Genomic DNA, 19,970 nt, shown 5'->3' with positions numbered 1-19,970 from the left:
GAGAGCAAACAATCTAACAAGCAAAAAGTCCCTTTTACGTCCCGAGCACCGAGAGAGAGTTGCTCGATGCTTGTTAAGAGAAGCACAGCCCCCGTCTCCCCGAGTGTCTTGCGCCTCTCCCGCGTTCGTAGAAGAAAAGACGAAAAAAAAGGAGATTGCAGACAACACGGGGCAGGGGGAGGGGGAGAGTGTGGTGGAGTACAGGTGAAAGGGAGGGAACGAACGAAAAGCGCGACGGGGGTTGTGTCCTTCGTTAAGAGACGTTAGCGAGGCACCTGGTGCACGATTACGTTCGCGCCACGCGCACATGGGGTTCCGCGCGGCTGATGGCGCTTCTATGGGGGGTTGAAAGGCCGCTGGATGCCTGACGACATCATGACGGATGGGAACGTCAACGTTTACAGCGGCGAGCCTCGTCCGCCGCGGAACAATAACGTTACGAGTGTTCCGTTCTCGCTACGCTGTGTCCACTTCCGTCGACTCGCGTCTGCCAGGCCGGTACTTTTCGCCGTCATCGATCAACCGGCGCTAATCGGGCGCCATCGCGTGTACCATCGTGCGAGAAAAGAGTGGAGCGCAGGATGGAGGGAATGGTTGATCGTTGCTCGCGAGCAACCTGGAAATTCGCTTAGGTACGCGTCCGTCTGAGAGCACGATCCTCGTATATCGCACGTGCGATTTATTTAAAGTATCGAGGATGGTATTTATTTCGTGTGGCTTCTGTGACTGAAAATGAACGTTCACGAATTGGCGAATTTAGTTTTCTGAACGAGTCACAGGTGGATATGGAACCCTTGAAGAGGAACAGCGGAGGACCGCGTCGTCTGCAGTCTTCGCGAAAGGCTCGATTCCCGAGACGTCCTTCTCGGCTGGGTATAAAGTATCGGGGCAAACGCGAGAGAGGAAGGACCACTTGGCTACGACAAAAGCGGCCCGCTGAATCACGCCACCCTTAAGAGGTCTCCTTGATTTATATCATCTAGGGAGCGCCGGTTCGAAAGGGCGACAAAGAAATTACTCGGCGTTCGTAGGCTCGTTTTCCTGCTCGACGGACCAACCACCGCCGCGGAAGCTCTCGATTCTCCCGTAAAGAGCCAAGTTTCCAGTCAGCCGGCTCCACTCTGACCCGTGGAGTCGTAACAGCCGGATCGAGGAGCAGAACGCCGGGAGTTAAGCGCGGGCAATGAAACGTTTACGAAAGAACGTCGTAACCGGGCGATAACAATGAGACTGCAGTTCGCCAGCGGCCGCCACGCGATTAGGGGAGATCGACAGATAGAAAACCGAGAGTAACTTGTCGCGTCGGCGGACGCTGGAGGAGGACTTGATGGATTTTAACCCCGGCTGATATTCGATTACCGATCAGCCTCCCTCGACCGATAATCCATTATAGTTCTTGCATCCTCTCTCCCTAGGCCGTTCGATACCTATTCCGTGGGTGACTCGTGCGTTTTCTGGAATTTATCAGCCCGAATTGGATCGCAAATGGGGTTTACGCTGAACCTCGTGCTAGCTGGGGGGTGAAGTCGTTGGCTAAGCGATGACCCGATGATGAAGCATTGGGAGAATGATGGAATGCTGAAATCGAGCTTGCGCGGTATAAACGAACTCGAGTTAACCCTTGTACGCTGTTCGAGCGACGAAATAAATTCGATATTGTAAAATGTAGCATGGAAATGCAAACATAGGAAATCTGAAGGCGATGAGTCATGGTGACAAGTGATCGCGGATCGTCCGAGGAGGCTGGCTCGAAGCATCGCGATGCATACGAGGGAGAGAAAAGGGCGGGCAGCCCTTTAATCTTCGCGGATCAAAACGTCGCGGCGCGTTGCGTCCTCAGGAGACCCATGCTCGACCGACGCTCGCACACAAGCCGCGTGATTGCTCCGTGCGTTCGAGTGGGAGCCTAACAACGTTTTAAACGGACTAGCTGCGCGAGGAAAATTGCATAGTAATTAAAACTGCGGCGTCTTTGTGGGGGATGCTGTCGCTCGAGAAGTGTGCGCGCGCGTCGGGTCTGAGTGCACTTCGTACCGCTTCGTACTGCTGCCGTTCCACGCTCGATCGCGAGCGCAAAGAGGTCGTCGACTGGTACCTTCGAGGGTAACAATTGCAACTGTTTCGTCGCGCGTCCAGCTTCTGAGAACTAGACGAGTTCGTGGCGAACAAGGCCAAACGAAGCTCCCAGCTGGTAGGAATAGCGAACTTGGCAGTGAATTGACGTAGAGGTCGGAGGCGATTCGCGAGAGGGAGGAAAGTTGCCGCTGGCAAGGAACGAGGGCTGCGCAGCCTTCTATTTAAAATGAAGGGAACTATCGGGACGAGTAACGAATCTCTTTTACGATCCATAAATCAGCGGTGGTCCCATTGGAACTTTAATTGCGTTCAGACGAGTGGCCCTGTTCCAATTTTCTTGCGGCCAGTCACGAACCGACGCACGGTGCCTCCTTCGAGGATCGAAACTTCCGAAAGAACCCGTTTCGACGGTCGTGCTCGCGCACACGAGCAAGATAGCCACCCTCGAGAATTCTGAGGTTAATTCTATACCGACCCACGGACCCATCCGACATTTTTCGCAAACACTAGCCGTTCTGCTTCCAGTTAACTTCCGTCTAATGAAGCGTAACTTATGTACACGGGTCGTCGTTGATCTCGAACGATGGACCGTCCCTCCGAGTGATTTTAATCCACGCGTTCCTTTGAAGGAAACCGTGGAGGGGCTGCGTGTACACCAGTGTTGGTTCGCTCGGGATGTTTCCGCGACCCTCGAACGCGGTAACGCAATTTCATCGACGCGCAAGAGGGAACTGACCCTCGCAAACCCCCGCGAAAGGTCACTCCCTGTCCCTGTCGATCTCGTCGGACCCTTCGAATAATAAACGGATCGTTAGCATTGATTAAAGCGTACTGCGGCCGAGATGGTCCGCGCGCAGTTTCCGTTCGACGTTTCCGCGACCCTTCTGCGGTCTGTCCCCGGCAGGGATGACGCCCGGCCGATTTCTGGGGTGCGCCTAGGTGCCGGAGTGGTTTATGTCTTACGCACCCCGTGAAAATTGCTTCCGATTGCTTTCGACCGATCGTGGTCGTAGGTCGCGAGCCGGTACGGACCGCCAGTAAATCTTAATTAAGCGCTGCTGTCACTTGCTACCTATTTACTGATGAAGAGGAGGTTTCTCGAGACCGTCTGAAGCGGAAATTCGCGATCGATCGTCGAGGATTGATTGCTAGTGAAAATGGTAAACGAAGCACAGAGTCGAATGGTACTTTGTAACGTACAAGCAGTATTCATCTTCTGTTAAGGAGGAAGGATGACATCAGGGTTAATGGTGGCATCACGAGAAAACGTTCTTCTCTCGTTGTCGCAAGTCTTGACCGGTTAAAATATCACCGCGTTCGCGGGACGTCTGCATCGACATCACCGCGTTTCCGGGCAGCCTGCGAGGAAATAACGAGGTCGCCGGTTACTTTCGTTAACAACCCTGAGGCTGGGCGCCGGTGATTCCGCCGTCGTCCATCTTTTCTTCACCCCTGTTCTCGTTTTCGTAAGAACCCGACGTAGCGGTCCTAGCCGCGGCGTCTAAAGACGGCTTTTCATTTGCCCGGCTCGCATCGCGACGCTGCCTCTTACGCGGCAGCCTTGAGAGCCCCGCGGAGTGCTCGCCAAACCAAAAGAACAGGCCTCAGCCGCACATTATGTTGGCCTAACGCGCGTGACCCTCGCATAATGGAGGCCGAACGTCCTCCCTTTTTCCCGCGTTCCACGTGCGGACAACTCTTGTAACGAGCTTGCTCGCGTCTCGCGTAATGGAAACAGGAGGACCAGCGTGTTTTAATTACGAGAAAGACGAGGCTCCCAGTGATCATCCGTATTTCTGGCGGTTCAACATCGTGGTCATCGAGAGATGGTAGCGTTCTCCTTAAGAAATGGAGAACATTCGCTGCAACTCGCGGCTGAACGCGACTGTACCAGCTTCTTCCAACTATTTCTCTAACTCGAGAAGTACCACAGAGACGGTGAACGTCCGCGCGCCTTTTTCTCGCTCGCGACAATTAATTATCGCCGCACTCCTCCCGCCACGCGATCCACGGATCCATCAAAGGCCATGTCCCGATGCCACGACTCTCGTTAATGCGTATAATTAACGAGCAGCGATCGCTAATTACCTTCACGACTACGTCGTCCAAGGGATTTACACGCGCGCGACGCGCCACGGTGCGTCGATACGTCGACCAGGCTCTCGAATTTCTGAATCCGCTGATTACACCTCCAATCTGATTAACTAAATGCGTTCCTCGGGCTTCCACACTTTTCTCGCCCTCCCTGTCTCCGTTTTTTCCATTTTTTCTTTCCTCTTTTTTTCCGGCGATCCCCGCTGGGTGGCTCGCGTGTCCCACGCGCTATCACGTAAAAATGTCGTTAATGCGAGCCGACCCGGGTGGTCCCCTCCGGTTGCGATTCGAAACCGTTTCGGACAAATTGCACCGTGACACGCACGTCGTCTATCGTTCTCGTCAGCTCTTCGTGTCATCGCTCGGCCAGCTCAACAGTCGTCCCGACGAAAGAACGTTCGACGAACGATCAAACTTGTCGTCTTAAGTCTTAATCGCGCGTGTCAATCGCGCGTACGTACTCGCAACGTGTCCGTCGCGTCTGACACGTTTCGTGTATTAATCGGTAGAATGTCTTTTAAAGTCGTGCAACGATGGTATTACCAGTGGACGTTCGTTAATGGGAATTCTCGCGTGGATGCTCTCAGCGAGGAGATTGACAATAGTTAAGCGACTTATTTCCGCATAATTCTTTTTCGAGGATACAAAAGATTTAACGTTTCCCATGAAGCAACCCCTAAGGTGGCCTAATGGTCCGCGAAACAAACGCCAGAACGACCCCGACCGGGTCCATCGTTCACGATTACAGCGACCCATCCCCGTCGAAAGCAGTGATTTAATTTCAGAGACTCATCTTCCAGATTGGGGGCGCGGTAACTTTTCAATCAGCCGTCAAGTCCGCGGTCGCGAGGGGTGGAGCGCTGCAGGCCACAAGCACCCTTGGCGAAACGCAGCGAAATTCCTGTATACACACGATGGGGTGGCAAACATTATCAGCGAGAAGCATCACTGTTGCTGTCGACGATACGAGTATCTGACAGTGTGGAATTGGAAGGAATAAAAAAATCGACGATCTATCAAGCTCTCTGTCAGAGATCGATCTCTTCGATCCGTGGATATTTTTCTCGCCTGTCCGCGGAAATTTCGCTCTGTCGTCGGGAATAACAAAGACAGTCCCTGTTTCATTTCTCTCGACAAGATTGGGTACGCGTCGCGTGTTTCGCGGCGCGAAATTCGTCTCTCGAATAATCGTCGATAAATACGTTCGCCGGACGACGAGGCGCTCTCTAAAAATAATTATTTTAATTGCGACTTCGCGTAGCAGACTGAAGATTTTCGAAACGCGTGTCCTCGATGCGGCTGGCGTAGGTGCGGGGCGGCCAGACAGAAGAGACAGTTGACGTGCTTGAAACGGCGGGACAACACCGCGGCCAGAGGAGGGTGGTAACCGGGGAAAACGGCGAGATTCAAAGCCAGCTTAATCCGCACGGTCGAGCCTGTGGAAATATTTTCTTAACGAGAATATTCAATTTTCCCGATCGATTCGCCCGCCGCCGGTTCTGGCCGTTGAAAATTATTCGCGCACCCTCGTGCACGCTGGTCGCCTCCCAATATCGGTTTCATCCCTGATTTTCGTCGCGTCGTGTCGCCAGTCAGATAAGTCGTTCGAGCGGTGTACACCGCCCGATCGGAGGAGGAGGCACAGAAACTAAAGAAAAAACTGCTAGATAGACCGTGTTATTTTAGACTCTCTGTTCATTCTAGAGCGAGCTGCGGCAAAGTTTTCGTTACGCGGAATAACACGGCGAAAGAGAGCACCAGCGCAGAGATAATGCGAGGAGGAGGAGGAGGAGGTAAAGAAATTTAAGAGCCACTGCGTTAGAGCTTCAGGATCGAGCGCCGGTGAGGGGTTGCGAGAAAGAAAGAAGGGGTGCGCGCCCTTCGCAGGCGAGCGAAATCGCGGCGAATGAGACAACCGACGAATTCCGATGGAATTCCTGAACATGGAAATCGGTACGCGTGCACGTCGATCCGGGCATAATATATATCGTGCGCGCCCCCGAGGAGGCAACCTCGCCGTCTCCCGGCCCATACCAAGAGTGACGAGAAAGTTTTGTCGATAGCTGCCCGCGTTCCCCGGAACCCATAACGAATTCCGATTACGCCTGGTCCGGTGGCTTTAATACCCGACCATCGCCGTGGTAATTAACACTTTTATAATAACGCATTATACGTACATATACATATATTATATAACAGAGCTGGGCTCGTTAATGCCCAGTATTTAACGATTCGCTGCTAGGTAAGCCAGAAGAATGTTCATCGCGTGCAGACGTCCAGCGATGAACGAGCGTGCAACGATGAACTCGCGATGCGAGATACACTAATCCATGGTATTTGGGATATACATTCGCTACACGCAGCGTGTTCGTCGTTAAATTACTTATTATAACGCGTGCCGTTTAATTTCGACGAACTGTCTGGGTTGATAAAAACCAAAGGAACGAAACTGTTCAGTCTGGTCCCAGGCGAATTTCCGTCGCTCGAATTTTCCACGAATTACCAGCCACGATTATTCCCTTCTTCCTGCGGCCGCGACGACGGAAAATTCTGCGGCTGATCCACGATAACGACGACGACGTCGACGACGACGACGACGATTATTTCACTTTCCCGGCAAATGGCACATAAACATAGCCGCGGGGTGTGGGCGGAGGCAGTGGGGTCCCCAGGTTAACCAACCGAATAGAAGTATGATTTATAAGATCGGGGGTAGGAAACGAGAGTTCTTGCGGCACGCTCGGCGAAACGTCAGAACGGGAGACCGAAATCGGGGAGGAAATAGCTTGTCACGTGGACAACCAGAGATCATTAAGCATTGAATAAATGATAACAAAAAGCAGATCGTAAATTGCGTCCACCTCGGTACACTGTCTATAGTGGTAATTATTTCGAATGCGATACAGATTAATCTTGACCTGACCAAGTATCGGACAGGTTAATGAAAATCATAATGGCGGTTCGACTACTGTAAGTAGATTCAGCCAGGCGCGCTGCTCGAGTCAGACTCGAAACACTCGGTTCGTCCAGTTCGAATTGACTTATCGATTCGTTGTGCACAGCGATCGTTTTAATTGTTTGTCTGCTTCGACTATGAATTTGAAAATTTTGAATATTCCCATAAATCGTTCGGAAAATTCAATCGAACCAAGACTATATATCGCGTATCGGTTTTCCGTGGCGCGTTCTAGTGGCGCGAAGCGAAAATGACGAGGTACCGAAGGCACCCATGGGCACCCTCGCCGATCAAATATTCTTTGCATCGCTCTCGCGAGTGTACTACAGTGAACTATGCACGAAGCCGTGAGAGTAATAAATTAGACGGTATGTTTTTGGTCGTCGTCGCAAACGGTCTCGAAACGCACGAGGACTTACCTCGGGATCACTCGTCCTCCTCGTTCCCTACGTCTTTCCTCCCCTTTACTCCCGCGCGTTCCTTTTCGTCAGTCTGATGAGAAATAAAGCGGTCGTAAATCCCGTTTTGCCTTCCACCAGTCGTCAAGCACTCTCGTAGCTCTCTCCTATTTCAGGAGCATAGAAGTGTTTAGGCCGCTGCCCACTACTTACCAGAAATATCCGTGGAATCGCGTATCTTTCCGCCCCACTAATTTCGGGGCCGACGAGAAATGACCGTGAAACGGCGAACGATACCGCGCGGAGATCGTTAAGTGCATTAGGAGGTTGTTACTTCTACCGAGAGAACGTTACATTGCAGTGGAAACAACCGGCCCTCGAGCCAGAGATAAAGGTCAGAGGGGCAACCCGCCGACGAAACTCCTTCTTCCGGTCACGATTTCGTACGTGGTCCTCGAATATCTCGAGCGTTACTAACTCGTAACCACGGTTAATTAATGAAATCAATTTACCGTACGCGATCGCCTATGTTTTGCGTGAAATCATTTTCGCAGTCGCCTAGCAAATAGCCGTCGCGAAACGAACACTAGCAGCAGCGAGATCGTTTACGCTTCAGAGAGTAAGAATTCACCTGGCAGGTGTTGAACCACGTCGCATAGGAAAACGAATGAAAAACAGAAAAAAAAGGGGAAACACTTAACGCATACGCAGCTGGGAAAAATGTCGACGACCAGCCGACCGTGACGAATTCTACATTTTCGATCGGGTTTAGATGAAAACCATACATATTGATAGCCGAGAAACAAACGGTGTAACTTTTTGCTTGCGCGGCAGTTTGCCCGCCGATTTGATTTATTCGCCGGTGCGTGAAAATCACCACATAACTTTCGCGATTCCACAGGGCGCGACGGTTCCCGCGGATTTTTGCAAATTTCCGCGGAACGTAAACAAAAAGGTGGACGGAGAACGGGTGCCGAAGAATATTCCGCGCGAGTGCGCCGTTTCCCAGACTCGCCCCGTACGGACCAGTAATTATTATTCGCTCCGCGGCGGAACCATCTAGCGGCAACGTGCCCGGCTCTGTCAATAAATCTACGAAATTCGCACGGCCTTCAATTTTTGCGCCGTCCCGATATTCGCCGTAAAACTCTAGCCTATTGTCTCTGGTTTGGTATTTCAGCGATTTAAACGCCCGATACGGCCCAGCGTGGGGTGTCTGCGGACGTTCGAACGTTCCTGGATTAATTTACACCTGGTTTTCATAGGGGTTTTATGTGTCGGGAATTTGATGGAATTTTATAGGGCTGCCCTCTGAGCCGAGCCTCGAAATATTTGGATTATTTTTTTCTCAAAATATCGCGCCGTTCCGTCGCGTATCCGTGGATCACACGTTTTTCCATTACTTTCTTTGTCCATCGTGTTTCGACGCTCTGGTACATTTTTTTTCGACGTAATAACGATGCTGTGATGTATAGTATTTTATTGTGAATCGTTTGATAACGAGGAATTGTTGATTTTAAAAATTGAATATCGCTCGCAGCGCTACTGGGAAGAACGAGAGCGCGCGTCGAGTCGCTCGACGAGAGAACGCGATCGAAATCGTCGCCGTCGGTCGCGACAAACGTCACGACAAGCACAAAAACCCGTGGTGCCGGGTTCCTCCTTCTTTCCTTCCATATAATGATTCGTCCCTTTCGTCGGGACCGCGCGGCGACATCCGTCGAATCCGATTAATCAAATCGAAAGATCCTTTCGTGGGGCGCGTTACGAAGCAATTAAAGGCGCAGGATTAATTGCGACCGCACGCCGGGAAAAATAAGTCCATAAATTAACGACGCTCGACGTGCTACACCCCCCCAGCGACCACCCCATCGTCCCACCCCGCCTCTTATCCCTGATTCACCACCTCGACATACTCGCCCCGCTTCCATCCCTCTGTCGAGCGCCAACGATCTTTTCCCTCGCCACGGATAACTTATTGCCCGGACTACGCACTATGCATTTCCGAAGCGATTAAGCTGTTATCCGACTTTTTTCTTCCAACCCTCCCTCGCGCCCTTCCAGCACTCTCTCTCCCTGGGAAACTTATGAAAACTCTCGCAACACAGTTTCTCGGGAGCTTACCGAGGGTGCTGGATCAACGGAGGGACGCGGAAGATAGATCTGTCATGCTGGAAATACTTATCGTATCGCTTTCGATTTATTTATTCGCACGTGATGTTTGGAGAATGATTTTTAGAAGCTGAGAAAGATTTCGTGGGAAACACGGTTCGATAATTCATACAACGTACAATTTTCGTCTGGTACGATTGACAAAATGATCTGTCCCCAATCCATTCTGTCAGGCAATAAATATTTCTGGCATTATGAGAGGGCTTAGAACCGACTCGTCTTTATTACTCGTCGCGATGTAATTACCTACAGACTGGCAACACAATAATGCAGTTCCCGCGACAAAAAATCCCGCCCAAGCCATTTCCTGCAGCCCCCGCGCGCCATCGTCGACCGGATCCCCCGGGACGGTCGGATGCTGGAACGTTTTTATTATCGGTTTCGCGTCTAGCCACGGAACACCGCAGGGACCACCGCCGCTGCCACGTTTACGTAAGATAGCACGCGTACGGCTCAGGAAAATAGATACTTATCTACGCCGCGCTAGGCATTCGCTATGCAAATCGCGGACGTGAAAGTTAATCTTTCACGATCCATTGCAACTCGGTTCGACGGCGACGGTTCTCGCTGGTAGACCGTCTTCTTATCTTTTATTGCAGTTCCGTGGCATTATCCGCGCGCGAACGACGCCGATGATATTTCGAGCGTGCACGAAACGGTGGCCCGCGTCTGTCTATCGGAGGCCACCGCCTCCTCCACCTCCGCCTATTCCCTTCCCGTCGTTACCCAGCGACCATTTCCACGGCGAAAAGGGGGATCGTACGTACGGTTCACTGGACCGCGGCGCCGAAATCGAAGTTTTCCTTTGCCCGCGACCAGATTGCTTTCATCGATTGAGCTATCCGCGCGCCTTTGCCACCCAGCGCGGCCTTCCCACCCTTTAAAGCTAATTGCCCGAGTTGCCGCTGCCCGAATTCGCACCATTTGCATCCCAGTGCCGGGCCGTTCGATCGGGGAACCGCGAAAGCCTCCACGATATGCCTCTACACCCTTGGGCGCGCGTGGCGACGGAACGGGGAGACGCGGTTCGGCGACTCGGTTTTCTCGAGGGTCGCCGCCACGGGGGTGGGTCGCGCGCGAGACTCTAACTGCGGAAAACGCTGACTGCGAAATAACCGTCGCTGCTGAGGGACGTCGTTGCCTTTTTTTACGCGACACAAAGTAGCACTTTGCCAAATGACCCGAGTCTTTTTAGGGCGCCCGCCACCTTCGACGACGACGTCGCGAGAATCGCGGCGCGAGTGGAAATTCCACCGCCGTCGACTCGAGTCAACCCCCGAATGGTTCTCCGCGTCTAACGGTGTATCCGGTTAGAAATGATCGTGAATTCCGCGAGTAGTGTTCCTTCTTTCTCCTGGTATTACCCTCCAGACTCGTTGCTCTCGTTTTATTAACCGAGCACCCTGTATGCCCGCGTACAAGTCGCGAGGAACGAACGAGGTTAATTCCACGGTGGATGGGCGGAATCGCGGAATCGATATCGGTCGGGCGAAGCCATTTCCATAATTGGCAACAAAGTTGAAGACAATCGCGCGAAATTGGAGGCCGTACCGGAAACCGTCCCCGTTCACTGACGACCTCGTTTCTGTCCGCAGTCAATTCCTGTCCGCCGCGAGACTTCCGCGTTTCCTGCACGAGGAACGGCCCCGCAGGTAGAGCTGTACGGTCTGGTTTATAAATATTAAACCGTGAGGTCGGTATCGCTGCGACTCCCGTGAACGTATCATAACCTCAAGACGTCAGACTGTGCATTGAAGGGGGATCAGGGGGATTTGCGGAAGGTATCCCTCGTTCCACGATATTACCCCTTAGACTCGGCCGACTTACGCTCTCGTGGAACGCACACACCGTGGCTGTCCACACGTACGCGGCGTGCTACCCATAAAATTATGACGCCGTCGCATTTATGACGTCCACGAGGCTGGCCTCGCCCGCGTTCCTGGCCCCGATTGATTCTCGGAAGTGACTTATCACCTGTGACTTCTCGCTCAATGGGATTCTTCGAGGGTCGTCGACCAGCGTGAACGATCGCGGGGTTGCTCGGATATTCGAGCAATGTTTCGCTCGGATAATTTCGCAGATGATAATTTCGTGTTAATACGAGATATAATATCGCTCGTCTATGTTGGTGCAACAATTTTTCAACCCACTCCGCAAAGTAATCCAATTTTACCCTGTATACCAACTTTCTTCTGAATACTATTAGTTTAATAATTCTGCAGCAGGAATTTGTGAACTTGTAATTAATGGTTCTATCGTTCTACTCTCGGCGAGTATAATGAAATTCTTTCAGAAGATACCGTAGTAACGTCGGATTGAACGGGAAGGAACAAGCATCACGGAACAGTGGCATATTAACGAGAAACCTCGCGGCATTCGAGACACTCGGCGAGACTTCGGAAGTTTCATTTGCGCCCCCGCGTTCTTCGACGTCGAGGAGCGCGGCAGGGGGTTAAGTTGCCACCCCGGAACAGTGTACACGACTTCTCGTTATTAATTACGCGAAAACTCGCTCTTCTAACCGCGCACCCATCAAAACAAGGTGCCGACACGGATCCCGGGGGCTCTCTCACCGGATTTACGGCGCTGCGAACCTGGTAAATGGATCCGCGGACCGGTCAATCATTTTTCAGACGTCTCGAGATAATTTTTCACCGTAGCGTCTTGTATTTTCCGCAACGGTCTGACGGTGAAACGAACAAAATTCGAGCCGCCTCGCGAGGACATTGTTATCTACGTAATGGAACAGCGCAACCGCGAGGAGATATGAAAATTCCCAACTATCGTTCCGATAAAATACCGTCCGTCTCTCTTAAATCTCTTAAATCTTACTTGCACAAAAGAACGTCCAGCAAAGACACGCGGATCCAGCGTGCTGGCGTCGCTTCGTCAAAGCGACGCATTGTCGCGTCCGTTTGAAGGGGACGTTTGAAAACGTGCTGAGAAGGAAAAAAAAGAGGTGCTCGCCGGTATTTCCGGTGTGTTTGAACGCGGATATCGCAGCGGGAAACGCGACGTAGGAAATAATGCCAGGCTGGGAACTGAGCGAGAACGGCCTCGAAGAAGGAGGAGTCTAGTGGAAGAGAGACGGGAGAACGAAAAACGAAGAAACCGGGAAACAAAGAAACATCGCCGGGAAAAGGTATGAGAATCCCTTGGCCAATTTACCATAAACTTAAAGGTTTATGGAGAGAAAGTATAGCCGGATATTACCGGAAGAAGTGCGGGAAATGCGAACCGCGATACTGAGAACGCAACTGGATAAGGCGTAATATTAGGCGTGGGTGAGGGAAAAAAAGGAATTGAAGAAGACGATGGAGAAGGAGAGGCGAAGGAAGGGACGGCAGGAGGAAGAGTACGGTTGGTGGATGAAAAAGTGGCGCGAGAGAAAGTGTGAGAGATGAAAGGGGAGAGCAGGGAGAGATCGGACAACGGAATTAAAACGCCGCCCCGTGTACTTTCTTCTCGAGCGTGAAAAGCGTAAAACCTGCACACGCCATCGCCGGCTCCGGTCCAGCTGCCCCTTGCCTTGAGAATTTATGAATGCTTTATTTAATTTGGGATTCGGATTCCACGTTTTCCCGGCCAGTCGAGCTGTTTTCTTTTCGCCGCGTGGTCTTCGCGAGCCGCGACATCGCGACGAGGAATTACGAACAATGTACGAACGCGTAATTCGTGGCTGGCGTAGCGGAGTTGATAATTAAACGGAATTCTGTCTCCACCTCGGCGGAAGGAAGCGAAGCATTCGCGATAATACACGGAAAAGTAGAAACTTTTTACGATACGGCACTTTGAGGACGAACAAATTGTTAGATAGAACAATTTAGCTAAGAGGGGTAGCGTAAAAGGGATATCGTTCCCTCGTCAGCGATTCTATAGATCGAGAAGTCAGTGCTTTTTCGTCCTTTATCTCGAGGGAACAGAGACAATTTTTACAGTAACTCGAGCGACTCGAAAGAATCGAGTAACCCTTTCGATCCTTGCCCACCTTGAGGACATCGTTAACGATTACGACGAAACTTTCTGCCTACCCATCAAGGATCCAATACCTCCATTTCCATTCTCCTTAATTGAAAAAAACTACGGCGATGCTTACCAGGCCGACTTCTGCGCGTAACGAGCCGAACGAATAAGAAATTCGCCAGTGACGAATGACCCGCGGATCGCTAGAGGATCGTTCGCGATAATATCCGCGAGAAAAAGCGTCGAGGATCGCGGCACGCAATGCTCGACGATAAATCACAAGTTTTCGTCGGCGCAGAGGGTAGCGGGACCAGCGAGGATTGGTGGTGAATAGCGGTAGACGGATGCAGATGAGCGCGCGGGACGTACACGAGGAGTCGGAAGATATCGGAGGGGCTGAAAAATTAAACAAAAACAAAGGGGTTGCGCGCGATCACAATGAAGGAAATAAGCAGCCATTGATAACGCCGCGAATCAAGAGTCCGAGGCTGGTCGACAATGGGATATCAGAATGGCCATTATACCCGGCGTAGACTCAATTATTTTAAGCCACTTTTGTGCCGCGCTAATGAACCGAACAAAGCGGAATATTAAACCAGTCTACGATCCTTCTTCCCTTATCTCTGTCCCCAACGCGGCTACGACGTTTCGCTTTCGTAACCTCCGACAAACTTTCCGTTAAGACAGATCGATACACGGGATTTCTGTATCGACTTTAACCAAGCATCACCGCTGTCCTTTATATTTCATATTAACACGAGATCAAGAAAGAAGAAATGCTGGAAATGTTCATCGACCTTTCTCGTCTCAAGAGTCACGAAGCGATTCCCCGTGAAAACAGCCAGAGCACCGAGACGCGATACTGCTTAAGCAGTCATCGCACCCCCGGTGTAATTTCTACGCGGGGTGACTCGACGGATTCTTTCGACTCGAAACGAAAACCAGTTTCTTCCGCGCCATCGAAGTTCCCCTGATCTGGCTGCGTGGAGATCGCGCCAGGAGAAATATCGACGGCGGGAGGTGTTCTATCGAAAAATTCGTCGAGCATCGCGGGTGGCACCGAAGGGGTGCTCGATAAGGCGGAAGAGGCTGGAGGGCAGCGGAAAAAGGAGGCACACCGCGAGGCGACTCGATTGCCCCGCGACGGTATTTACTGCTCCGTCGGTTACTTGTCGGTGGCAAGGCGGCTTGAAAATCCTCGGGAAAAGCTTGTTAATTAGACGTCCAAAGTGAAGCGCGCGAAACGCAAGGCAACGACGGCGGCGGAGACGTTCTCAATGTCGGGACCCCATAGACATGACTTTAATTCCGGGAAGAAGAGCGACGTCTGCCGGGGTAAAATCCTTCTCCGCCGCGTCGTGGGGGGCCTTCCCTTGCCTCGTTTTGAATACCACGTATAATAGCATTCATCTTTGGGTCTTCTTTTCTAAATTGTCCTACGGTTTAATCGCGGACAATAGGACGCGACTGGAGTTATTACTCGCTATCTCAACCGACTTTGCGTGAAGCTGTGTTAAAAGTTACGGAGCAACGAAGAATCGAGTGATTCGAGTAATCACCTGATTCGATACAGGACACTGTACACTCTCGCGGAGGAAGAAATATCGTTTGAAGCATATGAAACGTATACACGCATATACTGCAGCGACTGCTTCAGGGAAATAACTAACCCGGTGGACAAGACTTAATTATCCGCCTTTTTCCCTCATTACTCGACGTCGTCGCGCCAGCTCGATTTATGGCTGGTCCCCGATAAAGCCAACCGGCTGTGCATTAACATTACGTAATACCTGGTACTATCTCCCGCCAGCCGGAAAACGGCCACGTCGAAAATAAAAGGGGGGCAAACTGCTGAACATTTTCCACGCTCGAACGGTTGAGTAATGGTGAAGGGTGAGAAGATCGGAGCGGTGGCGAACGCTCGTGGCGGAGGAAAGAAAAAAGAAAAAGAAAAAAGGAGGAGAAAACGAGACGGAGGAGAGAGAGCCGGTTAGAAGGAGGCACAAATCGGCCGTGAAATCCAAGATTTAACCCCATCCTCCTCGAGTAACGGAGGCGACGAAATGAAGCCCCTCTCGCGCTGATATGATAAACACCGAAAATGACAGCATCCATCCCGCGTCTTTCCCCCTTTTTCCGCCCCCTTCGACCCTCCGGCCGTTTCTCTGCCCTGTCTTCCCTGGGCTCTTCGAGTTAATCACGTCAGGCAGGCAGACCCTCTGATTAAAACGGGCCTCCATCCCTTCTTATTATTATTGTTATTAGAGGAACTGAGTGCAGGGCACTCGGGGAATCGCGTCGGGACAGACAGGATGGCTCCTCTGTGTATAAGGGGCCTCGTGTAGATACTGGCTGGAAACGTGAACGAGCACTGACGGCAGTGTACGTATGCTCCCATACACGGCCGTTCGCCTAATCGTCCGAATTTTCGAGATTATTAAACGGCTGACGAGACTGCGAACGAATCTTGTTTCGTCCGTTCCTTAATTAACTTTCCCCGCCGCGCTATCAATCGTTTCCTGCCATCGTCTCGTCCTTCTGACTGTTACAGCGCTCCGTTGCGATTCGACTTAACGATAACGACCGATTTGTGATTTATTTCCTTCCTGGCGTCTCAGTTTCCTCTATCCTCGAGATAATTCTCGTGTCCAGCGATGCGTAATTGGGTACATCATACTCGCAAAGAAATTATAAGTGATCGAAATCTCGTGTTCCACGATCCTTTGAAAGTACAGAAACAAGAGCGGCGAGCGTCGAGAACCGGTCGTAACGGGGCACCCTCGTAGCGAAATTACAAATGGCATCGTTCGAGTCCTGACGGAAGCTGACTACCGTCTTGTCCGCCTCGAAACGACTCCCTGATCCGCTACGGACGATCGGATTGCCGTTCGGACGATGATCCGGTTTCACGGGGTAATCTATCCTCCGAGCGTGGCCGATCATGCTAATAAAGCCGGCAGCGATAAGTAACGTGGAGCGATCGTAAATCGTGACAAGGTTGGTGAACAGGCACGCACAAGTGCGGCGACGGTAGCCTAACCGCGAGACAGCCTTGCTGTAGAACGTGGACTTGTCGAGCGTTCCAAATGATTCGACGAGAGTTCACGATACGTGGCTGTGTACCTATTGGCGAACGGATACAAGGCTCGACGGGGGTGAGTTTTATTGTCTCACGCGTGCCACGTGTCGCCTCTCGCTTAATCCCAAACGTTTTGGCTCGTGTCACTTGTAACTGTGTTCGCGACGACAAGATGACAAATGTGCTCTTTTTCGTCATTCGAATCGACTAATAATTCACCTGGCAACCCCTTCATTTCGTACCATATTTAATGCTCGAGGACCTCGAAAGGGGACGAAAATTCGTAGATAATTATATAGATACATAGGGTCCACGCCAAGTGGATAAAAACGAATTTAAGATGCCACAGGTAGACGGATAACCCCAGAATCGACGAGAAGGGTGGAGACTGAGGATGGTTGCTAGGTGCACGCAGGTGTACGAGCAGGCAGCTCGAATTATCGGCTCGATCGTGCACGGAGAAACGCGTCGAAGATGTTACGTAAGGTCGTGGCAACGACGATCAGGTTAGAACAAGAAAAAGAGTCGAGAAGAAGAAGCTAACAGGAGGGCGAAGAAAATAACGAGTTCGCGCTCTGGACCCAAGCGTTACGAAACGACTGCTCGTACCTGCCTCGACGATGATTGCTGCCTCGTACGCGCTAATAACAGCCGCGAACATAACGAAGGGTTATGTGGATCACGAGTTTGTTATTGGGCTCCCTTAATGACTCGTCCACTCGTTCCGTCAGTCCCTGGCTCTGAATCTGCCGCGTGAATGCCAATCCGCTTCGAACGACGCTGTAACACGCCTCTACCTGCTGCTTCGCTTACTGTAATGCGTGTACTTCGCTTGCATATTTAGAAAATCAGTTATCCGAGCGTTCGATACACAAGTTCGATTATCTGAACTTCATTTAGCGGGAGGAAATTTTAACGAACGCCTCGTTACCTGAACTACTGCCGGATCGGTGTTACCCGTACTACTGACAGACCATTATTACCAGAACTACCATCGAACATCGTTCCGACATGAAAAATCCTGGCTAATGAGAAGGATCGATGAACAGCTATCGAGTGAAGTAATCTATATAATTATATATACTTGTTCCCTGACGAGAACATAAACGAACCCACCGGTATCAGAATCCGTATTAATTATTTAATAACGCGATGATGGAGTGAGACAATAAAATTAATTCTTGGAGGCGATAAACACGTTACAAGGTGCGTGCAGACGATTAATCCCGCGAACGCATGTCTTAATATCGGAGACCAGTTCGAACCGACGAGTCGACCAGTCCTAGTTCCTGGACGGTTTAATGAGAAGCGTCGTTGCTCGCGTTACACGGCCCCATTGCCGACAAGTTTTACCATCGCGATAGATTCGAACCGCCTACCACTCGTTACCGCCTACTCGCGCGACCGTACGAAACGCTTTGAGGGACGCAAACCGCGCGACGGAGACGGAGGGACGAGGCCCAGGCTGTCTAGATTAATAAACGAAATCCCGGGTGTGCCCGCACGCGCGAACGAGAGGTAAATCCCTTGCGCTATTCCAGGAATTTCGACTGAAATTTACCAAAGTTCCGGAAGCACGGAAGAATGGGGGTGGAAAAAAAAAAGAGGAGAGAAGAATGGACGGAACCGTTCGATATCGGGCATGCCACGGGAGAGGAGTTTTAGCAATTTAATTCGACGGCTCGGCCGATAGTTGCCACGGCGCGAATTAACGCGCAAAAACTTCCCCGGCCGTTACACAGGTTCCCCGTGTACGAACTAATTTGTTGTCCGGTTGAAATTACAGCCGAACGTGTGTCTGGCTCGCCACGAGGGATGATGGATCTTCCCGCGGCGGGGAACGTGAGAACGTTACGGGCAACGGTACCATCCGGCTAACGCGGCGTATAATCACTGCATTTATATTCACTCACCATCGATATTAGACGCGGATTGATCCACGCCTGCTGCATGTTATCGTCGAGGTACCGCTTCGCTATCCGGGCGATGTTTTCGTGCGGCTCCTTCTTCGGCACTGGCGGCACCGGGACCGGGGCGTCGACGTTCACATTGTTCCTGAAACAAACGCGTGAACACGGCCGTTAGCGTATCATGAAACATTTCTGTGAACGCTTAATACACTCCACCAACGAGTAAATGATCGTGGGTGTGATCGCAATCGACGACAGCGATCGAGACGTTTCTCTTGGACAACGGAAGTAGCAGCAGGTAGAACGTAATAATTCGCGTTACCCGGACAACCTACGAACCGAGCTTTCAAAGGGTTCGCTCAGCGTCGTGTAACCCTATATGTAAAGAGATCCCGTAACAGTTGCTGCGATGAACAGTTGTTCCTTCAAAGTAAATATTTCAGGAAACCCTCTGCGGTGTGCGTCGTACAGTCTCGCGTCATTTCGCGCAACTTTGGCCGTCGACGACCCTGAATCCTGTTTCGAGACAGAATCTTGCAACCCTTCTCGCGTCAGCTCTCCGTTAAAATCGTTGAAAGTTTACCAAGAATGAGTATCCAGTTTTCCGAACGCAGAGGATTCTCGTTTATCTCGGCTATTCCAGGGGCGTTAAATTCTTTTCGGAACACTCTGCTACGGTATTCCGGTCTCATCAATCATCCGGCGAACGGATTCACGGGGTCGATCGACAGGGGGTGGGCAAGAGGCGCTTACCAATTCATAACGATAGTTCGACGTGGCGGAGCGTATTAACGAGATAAACGGAACGCGTATTAACGAGAGATACCGATCGATGCGACGGAATCTCGGCCGGTGACAAACCGGCGGGTGCCAGCCGTTCCACGGCGGATCTACCTTGGCAAACGCTATTATTTACTTCGATGAGTTATTAACGCGAACGACGTTTGACGGTGGGCAGGAACGGCAATCCAGTCGCGGGACCACGCTGTGGGCCAGGAGGGCACCAAATTAACGGTCTCCGGCGCTCTGGCAATGCATCAAACCGAATCTATTGTGCGACCGCCACACACCATCACCGCCGTCACCGACCATCGCCCCGCGCGCCCAACCAGATTGCACGTCGCGCCTATTGCACGCTGAAACAGTTCGCAATTAGGAGGACCGACAGCAATACGGATCGCGCCACCGCTAGCAGATCATTACGCTCCGCGCAACGGTTATCGCGAACGATACCTTGATTGGTTCCGTCCGGGAAACGGACGCGATCCAGCCACTTTGGAACGATCTTGAAGGACTTCGCGCGTGACAGTGGGATCGCTCCA

At 51.5% G+C, this 19,970-nt stretch overlaps 1 protein-coding gene across 2 annotated transcripts in view; it reads right to left on the bottom strand.

Moving 5' to 3' along the window:
* Positions 1 to 19,970, bottom strand: part of LOC143433053 (uncharacterized) — a 272,042-nt gene that overhangs the window by 182,940 nt on the left and 69,132 nt on the right. For both annotated transcript variants that reach the window (XM_076910161.1, XM_076910162.1), the window contains exon 3: positions 18,652 to 18,793. In XM_076910161.1, the coding sequence (XP_076766276.1) occupies positions 18,652 to 18,793 (142 nt within the window). The remainder of the gene's footprint in view (positions 1 to 18,651; positions 18,794 to 19,970) is intronic.

This window comes from Xylocopa sonorina, chromosome 2 (genome assembly GCF_050948175.1).
Source record: "Xylocopa sonorina isolate GNS202 chromosome 2, iyXylSono1_principal, whole genome shotgun sequence".
In the NCBI taxonomy this organism is placed as follows: domain Eukaryota; kingdom Metazoa; phylum Arthropoda; class Insecta; order Hymenoptera; family Apidae; genus Xylocopa; species Xylocopa sonorina.
This window is presented reverse-complemented; position numbering and strand designations above follow the sequence as displayed.